Genomic DNA, 7,884 nt, shown 5'->3' with positions numbered 1-7,884 from the left:
CGCCCCAGCATCACGGAGCCAGCTGGCTGAGCTACCACGTGAACTCGAGCCGCTCAGAGCATGCTGCACTCTGAGAACGGGACTGCACACTGACACTGACCCTCACCGCGGCGGGGAGGGGCGGGGCTGGAGGATGGAGAACAAATGAAATGGCAAACGAATCCCATGTGGCTCAGGCCCAGAGTTTTGACCGGTGTCCGTTTGACCCCGCAGGGTCAGAGCGAAAGTAGAGGAGGAGGGGGTATTGGCGTGGTCCCGCCCGCAGGGCGCTATCGATTCGACGCGTTGATTAGCCGTCCGGAAAGAAACAAAATTTGGATCAGTTTATTTGCATAGCATCCTCAGCGCCCCCGCCAGCCGCGCCAGCCGCGCCACCCACGCCGCCCCCACAGTGACCCCGCTAGCGCACCGCCCCCGCAGTGACCCCGCCAGCGCCGCCCCGTCCCCATTGACCAGCGGCCGGAGCAAAGGCTGGGGCCGCGCGCGGTCAGCCATCCAGCAGCCGGCCAGCGGATCATCCAGTTACGGGTCGACTGCTCGGCTCGAAGGAATGAGGCTTCATTTCTCCGGAACGGGAAATACTAAAACGCGATGTTATTTGATGACAGGCCGGGCGGGGCGGCCGGCCATCGTGACGGGGCTGTCGCAGGCCGCGCAGCCGCGCAGGCACACCAGCACCTGCCCCGCCGCCCGCCCAGCGCAGAGATTGCAATCTGCGGCCGCTTCCTCGGTGAGGCTGGCGGGCGGGCTGTCGCAGCCCTAAACAAAACACACCATGGCGCCTTACGGCTCCGAGCGAATAGGCAACCCGCCCGCACGTCTGTTCGCTGGGTAGCATATCCATGCGTTCTGAACGGGGCTAGACTGCCAATCTGTCTTATACTGATTTTCAGCCTTCACAGAAAAACATAGCGTCTTCGTGGTGTGTTTTCCCCGACGCACCTTGGGCGGGCGTGCCCACAAAAAAACTTACATTTCCGTTACAAGATTTGTGGAAACGCCCTATTTGGTCATCGTTGTGGTCCGTGCTGCCGTGCGCCGAGGTGGACGCCTCGTTCTGGTGGCCGAGGCAGGGACATTTCGGGGTCTGCTTTCGCCCACAAGGTGGCAGCGCCTTGAACTTGGGGAAGACCAATCCCTTTCAGGTCAGGGCTTGTCCGACAACCAATCCACCACCATCCTACATCAATTATTCTGCGAGGCTGGGGTCAGAGCAAGCCTCATGTCAGTCAAAAACTAGGGGCCGTCAGCCACAAACAACACAGAGCACGGCATCGATCCACCCCCACCCCCTCCTCATCCCGGCCCCGCTCACCTCGCGCCTTGCCTCGCGTTCCCACCCTAAGGACCGCCACCTTCGCCACCGTCCCCGAGTCTTCTCTCCCGTGCCCGGCTCCAGCACGTCCCAGCCCTTACCCCCCCCCCCTCTCTGCCGCCGCCGCCCGTCATGCCCGCATCAACTCTGTGATGCGACTTGCGATGATTTTTTTACGGCGCCCGGTTCACTGCCGGGGCGAGGCGAAGTGTGCCGCGTCCATACCGGCCGGTCATACAGCCGGCCTGGCACACATCCCTCTCTTCCCCTCCGCCGTCTCGCGCCCCGCCGCGCCCCGCCGCGCCCAGGACCCGCGTCGCGTCGCCGCATTTACGGGGGGAACCGAACCGGTTCCCTCCAAAGTGTCTCCGACGACGTCGACGTGTCTACGCCGCCGGTGGTCAGGCCCGCGCCGGGCGCCGGTAGGGCGCCCACCCATCTCTCCCCGCACTCACCCACTCGCACACACACACTGCTCGCGACCGGGGCAGGGTCAGCCTGTCCCGAGCATTCAGGCCATTCAGGCTGACCTGCACTGGTCGCATCTGGCGGGGTACTACAAACATTCCCCTCCGCCTCTGCTGCATGGTGCCCTAAACCCTGACTGAGTGCACGCTGCTGTTGGGCCCTGCTGCTGGACTCTCGCGCGATCAGCTGGAGGCGGGGCCGCGGCTGGGCGCGGCGGGTCGAGCGGCTCGTGCCGGAAGAAAGGGGGGGGGGGTGAGGAGAGTGTGTCTGCTCGAGCAAGCAGGCCGCCGTGGCAGCAGCGGCCTCTTGTTGCCGTTATATGCGCGCACCGCACCGCACCGCACCACACACGGACGGACGGCCCCGCCTTTTGTGAGTGCGGATGGCGGGGCTGGCCGGGCCTGGCCCACTGCCATGTCATATGAATGCCTCGCACGCGCACCCCCCCCCCCACACACACACGCACACGCACATGCACTTCACTCGAGCATCCCAGTGCGCGAGAGGGTCGCGGGGTCGCGGCCTCCTCGCGACGCCTCGGCCTCTCGCAGATAGGATCAGCTGATTGCGAGGGGTCGACCACTCTGATTTTTGAAGTATACGGAATACATATGTATCTGGAATACTTGTGAAGTATCTGGATTTTACATATTTGGAATATTTTTGAAATATCTGGAATACGGTTGGAAGATCTGGAATTTTTTTTTTTTTTTGGGGGGGGGGGGGGGGAATTTAGACTTTGGGAATATCAGAAATATGTTTGGAATATGTGGAATGTTTTGGAATATTTTTTCAGTGTGTACGTACTTACATGGAATATCTAGGTGGTCCACCCCTCGGCTGGTTGGGGCTGGCCAGGCCATTCCAGGCCGGGGGAGCGTGAACAGCGGCCACACCCAGAACAGTATAAGTTTTTGAACTAAGTTCAGTTCTGTCGGGACAAGGTTATGCGTTTGAATCCTGCAAAGAGCATTGCCTTTTGTCCCAATGCAGATTGTAATTGATTCAAAAACATTATTTTCTGTTCCGGGTGCAGGGCGGGGACGTTATTATACCCCTTCCGCTCCCACTCGGCCCCGCCCCACCTCGCCCAAGTCCAGTCCCCTCCCACACCTACCACAAGTCCTGGGGTCCTCAGTCAGGGTCCACGGAGCCTGGAGTGTAGGTGCGTGGCGAGGAGTGGCGAGGAGTGGCGAGGCGTGGCGGGTCCTCCTCACCATGCCGTGCGGCGACAGGGGAAAGGGGGGAGGAGGGGCGTCCCGTGGGTCCTGCGGGGTTAACGGGACGCGGGCGTGAGAATGGGGTCGCGAGTGCGGTGCGGGGCATTGGTCAGGGGGGGGAGGGCTGCCGCGGGGAGCGCATGGTAATTCTTTGTTCTTCTTATTCGCCGCATTTCCATGTTTGTCGAAAGAAAATCGGAGCGGTAGTGCCGCGAGGCATGCCGTGCGCGCCGGGCCTGCGCTACGAGAGCACACTGAGGCGATTTGGGTGGGCTTCACTCGGCTCCACTGCTCTGAGGGTGTCGGAAAGGCACCGGCTAAGAAGGCCCCCGGCCCGGGCGTGCCACACGCCTCTGCCTCGCGGCATGCATCGCCTCTACGAGGGCCCCCCTGTCCTGTGAAATCCTTTAATTCTCCCCCGCTCCTCGCCCCCCACGTCCTTCCTCGTATTGGACTCTACTTCCCCCAGACTCCGGAAAGGGATCCCCGAGGCGTGGCGTGGCGTGGTGTGGCGTGGCGGGGCGGGGCGGGGCGTGGCGTGGCGGGGTGGGGCGGGGCGGGGCGCCTCACGGGAGAGTCCTGATTGATTCCGCTTGCCGTTTGGCTCGCCGGTGTCTCCCACGAGTCGCTTTGTGCGAGGGAGGCAGGGAACGGATCGGTCCATTGGGCCCACAAAGCCGTGCTCAGCATCGGTCGCAGCATCGGGAAAGCCCTTGGCGGCGGCGGCAGCGGCGGCTGTGGCGGCGGCCGTCCGACGTCCGACTTAAGCCCCGCCGTCAGAGCCCCGCTCTTCTCGAAGCGGGAGCGCCTCGGGTTCGTTCCGCAAATCTCCCTGTCGTGACATGTCTTGTCAACCTCGACATGGTCGGTGGTCGGCGACCACCTCCACCTCGCAGCTCTCACAGGCGCCGCCGGGCGCCCCGTCCCCACAGTCGTGTCCCTCCTGAGGCTTTGTGACGTCAGCGCTGACTATCATTGTGTCACCGTCACCGACGCGAGAAAAAAGTGTTGGGAACAGAGCGAGGGGTACGGGGCGGTCGGGTACCAAAGTGTGGGCGTCAAGGCCCGCGCTTGGGGTCTCGTTGCTTTATTTAAACACTCAGTGGACCCATTCACTCACCAGGATGTTTTTGTTGTTGCAGATGTGGTGCGCAGCGGGTGCGCTGGTGGTGTTGGTGCTTTCGCAAGGCGTGTCCGTCGCTTCCGAGTGCACTCCCGGGGCCGGGCATGGCCTGAAGTACCTCTGGGGTGACGCCATGAACGACCCCCTGAACTGCATCGGGCCCAGCGGCAACCCATATCCCTCGTAAGTACTCCTTAAGGGGTGTCATAATCGTAGTCCATTTTACTCTATATTCGACCATTACTATAGGGTTGCAAAAATAAACAATTAGATCTTCCTTGTCCATAGTGCAGCGATCGCGCGGTCTTGGGGTCGCGGCAACAGCGGGTCGTGGAGTGCGGGCCTGTGGGCGCAGGGTGTGTCCGCGCGCACGGGTAGGGCGTCCGCGGCGCCCACCACCCTGGACCCGCGCGTCACCCAGCAGGCGCTGCTGCGCCAGTACGAGATCACCAACAAGCAGGCCGAGATGGAGCACTCTGCCCGGACAGGTGAGTCCTCGTGACGCTCTAGTGCCGCCCCCGACTGGAGGGACGGCGCACCAGCTTGGCTACAACCATATATACTCACTGTACTACAACAATATACTCACTTCTCACTTACTTGTGCCGACGCAGCGCGCAGCGGCTACTCGCAGAGGGACGCCTGCCCGACGACGGCACCCACCCGGCTGTGCAAGACGAGGTACAACACGACGGCGCCCATGTACGGCGTGTCGCTCACCTCCGGTCAGCCCGTGACCATCGTCCAGAAGTTCCCCGACTTGCTGCAGCAGGTGGTCTTCGAAGTGTGCGAGTAAGTTGCCGCCGACACTTGGGGGGGGGGGGACATACAAATCGATTCCATTCGTGTTGACGGCTTGAAGACATTGACTGCACGTCTGTTTGCACCCTTTGCAGATCGAGTGAGTGCGACGTGGTGCGCGGCGAGTGCACGCAGACGTATGTGCCGTACCTGTTCCTCGTCATCCCGCTGGGACCCGTCACGCTGACTGGCCAGGACTACGTCCTCGTCGAGAGCGGCTGCGTCTGCCGGCCCAAATCGTCAGCGTCAGCTGCCCCGGAGCCGTCGGCGCCGCCGCCTCCAGGGCCCTGAAGAGGAGTCGCCGCTGTCGACATCGTCATGCAAGCCCTGCGGGATTTGAGTTTTTCTCGTATCTTTCAAGAACCGTTGGCGCGCAAAGAGACTGATCTGTAACATACGTGCTAATATGCCTAGAAAAGGATGCGAAGAGAGGTTAAACGTGGCACTGCCGGTACTCGTATCGACGAGCGGGGTCGTGTCGCGCCCGCGCCGTGACGAGTAAGCGATCATACCGTTAGCTTCGATACTCGTACCCCCTTTCTTCGCGTTGTTTTTTGCTCTATGGCCCACTGAGGAGAGGTGTTCCAGGAGGCGTCCCACAACGGTATGCGAGACGTGCGGCATGTCTGGTCGAGCAAATTGTGTACCATTCCCCGCTAAAAGGTCGAGCTGCGTCGAGCTGAAAACAAGGCGTCTTATTTCGAGGCGCTGCTCCGCTCTGCCCAGTCTCACGTGACGCTGGGCTGGGCAGAGTGGCGGAACTGTCTCACGAAAAGTGTTCAGCTGGGGTCGTACTCTATCGTGTTTAAGTCGCAGTCTTTCTTTTCTGTTCTTTCGTCAAAGTGCGTTGTCTTTTGTGGCACGCTCTCAAATAGTGACCATGGTTGTGGGCTCACAAATCTAAAGTTTACCAAGTATGACTGCAAGGACTTTCAGCATATACGTTCTTCAAAAACAGGTCATGGTGTTGGGCGAAACGAAATTGTTTCTCAAGATAAGCTGAACACTTTTCGCGAGAAGAAATACGATTCAACCCAACAGTTCTTCTATTTATGTTAAATTTAAAATGTTCGAATGTGAATGTATGTGTGAGAGAAAAATAGAGGAGGGTATGAATCTTTCGCGTGTCTGTAATTAAGTGTCTTTTTAAAATGTCTAACTTATGAAAGATTATAATTTATTTTTGTGCAACTTTGGAATACGAGAGATGTGAATCTGAAGTCTTTAAATAGACATTTATTAGTGGTACCCAAGATAACGTAATGAGAATTTTATGTGATAAAAGAACTATGCCCATCTGAGTCACATTACGCGGACCCGGTGGAATCTTTAATTGTAGTTTTGGCTTTCGAGTTTGGCTCCATGCTTCAAGAGCATTCAATATACAGTGTGAGTGTACGTACGCATTTCCCCCCGCCCACCACCGCAAAAAACAAGTGATCGTATAAAACCTGTACTTTATGAAAGGGGGGGGGGGGACTTTTTCATGATCTGCCAGAGGTTGCATATAAAACAAAGTGTAACAACAGACGAACCAGAAAATAAACAAAATGAGCCGACGAATCGTTGCCTGATACTTTGACCAAGCCCGGCTCCTCGCAGGGAGAGCATCTCGCCATACTCACCCGCGAGACGACGCGGTAGGATGGGTTGCCTACCCAGCCGAGTGCAGGCGCCATCCCGCACGCGCCTCCTCTTCAGAACGCTTCAGGAACTGCAGCTTCGTGGCTGCAACTCGCACTCGCGGCCGGCCCAGTGTAGCGCGCGGGGCACCGGCCAGGCCGTGGCTCTCTGGCGGTATCACACACAATGCAGTGCGGCGGGCCCCGCGGGGGGCTAGCGCAGCTAGCGGCGCCGCCGGTGGGGGGCTGGCGTCATCGGCGGCAGTGGGCAGCATGGTGCTGCCCGGGGTGGTGGCCACGGTGCTGGCCGCGGCGCTGCTGCTGGGGGGCCGTCATGCCACCAGCACCGCCACCACCTCGGCCTCCACCGCCGCGGTGTCTCCGAGCCCGACCACCAACACCACCGCCTCCACCGCGGCCGTCACCAACACCACGGCGGCTGCGGGGACCAGCAGCAGCACAGTGCCGCCTCGGCTGCTGTTGGCCGACGACGACATTGACGCGCACCACGACTACATCCCGACGAGTAAGTGGGTTCGCGGAGTCGCCGACTGGGTGCCGATGTGCCGATACGCGTCGTACGGCTGCCAGTGACTGCCCTTGTCGTATAGGTCGGGATCACGTCCTGTGCACGGGGCTGAGGTGCAAGGAGGGCAACGGCGGCGTGCGACCAGCGTGCGGCTACTGGGACGTCAACAAGTCGTACTTTCTGTTCGACAGCTTGTGCGACATGCTCTACTTCAGCTGCATGACGGAACGCAGTACGTATCCTAGGGCCACGGGGTGCGCGCGTGCTACTCGGAATAAACAGTGTCGACCAATCAGGTGACGAAATATTGACGCACACTGGACTGGAGGTAGCAGCAATGTGGGTAATCATAGTGAATTAAGCATCGAACCTGTCAGTCGGCACTCCGAGAACTCCGTGGCGTTATTTTCTTGTTGGATAAAATAGTTGACAGCCGAATGAGTCGAGTGTCCGCTTCTAAAAGTCCTGTGGTTTCTTGTGCAGATTACGCCCAGGTGACCCTTACCTTGTGCACGGAGGGCGACCAAACGTCCACGGCTGGCCGGCAGACCACAAGGCCACTGAAAAGCAGCACGTCGACTTACGGCGTGCCGACGACAGCCAGCCCTAGTAGTCCGTCGCTCTCCTGGACAGGCGCGCAGTGGACGACCCAGAGGCCGAGTCACGCACCCCACCCGTACCCTTCCCCGCCCTCCTCTCCACTTCCTGTTCTCACTTTCCCCCCACTCCCTACTCACCCCGAATGGTCACCACCGTGGCAGCACACGTCGGTACAGCCCACTACCCTATACAACCTTCCACCCCCG

At 59.9% G+C, this 7,884-nt stretch overlaps 2 protein-coding genes and 1 long non-coding RNA gene across 4 annotated transcripts in view; 2 read left to right on the top strand and 1 right to left on the bottom strand.

The window, feature by feature from the left end:
• The window catches only part of LOC113217715 (uncharacterized), an 11,632-nt gene extending 5,142 nt beyond the window's left edge, over positions 1-6,490 (top strand). For both annotated transcript variants that reach the window (XM_026437740.2, XM_052277481.1), the window contains exons 2-5: positions 4,146-4,309; positions 4,415-4,614; positions 4,741-4,918; positions 5,023-6,490. In XM_026437740.2, the coding sequence (XP_026293525.1) occupies positions 4,146-4,309; positions 4,415-4,614; positions 4,741-4,918; positions 5,023-5,218 (738 nt within the window). In that variant the 3' untranslated portion in view covers positions 5,219-6,490. The remainder of the gene's footprint in view (positions 1-4,145; positions 4,310-4,414; positions 4,615-4,740; positions 4,919-5,022) is intronic.
• Positions 4,343-5,196, bottom strand: LOC127752352 (uncharacterized). The gene is made up of 3 exons (XR_008012329.1): positions 5,078-5,196; positions 4,727-4,935; positions 4,343-4,648 (listed from the first exon to the last, which is right to left on the bottom strand). It is a non-coding gene; the product is annotated as an uncharacterized LOC127752352 (long non-coding RNA).
• A 283-nt stretch (positions 6,491-6,773) lies between the features above and the next one.
• On the top strand, positions 6,774-7,884 carry LOC127752340 (uncharacterized; the record flags this gene model as incomplete). The annotated part of the gene is made up of 3 exons (XM_052277408.1): positions 6,774-7,075; positions 7,161-7,310; positions 7,562-7,884. Coding segments are annotated over exons 1-3 (726 nt in total), but the record flags the coding sequence as incomplete, so codon positions are not given.

Source organism: Frankliniella occidentalis, unplaced genomic scaffold, assembly GCF_000697945.3.
Source record: "Frankliniella occidentalis isolate FOCC.00 unplaced genomic scaffold, Focc_3.1 Scaffold10, whole genome shotgun sequence".
In the NCBI taxonomy this organism is placed as follows: domain Eukaryota; kingdom Metazoa; phylum Arthropoda; class Insecta; order Thysanoptera; family Thripidae; genus Frankliniella; species Frankliniella occidentalis.
Note: the sequence above shows the minus strand (reverse complement) of the source record. Positions and strands in the feature narration are given on the sequence as shown.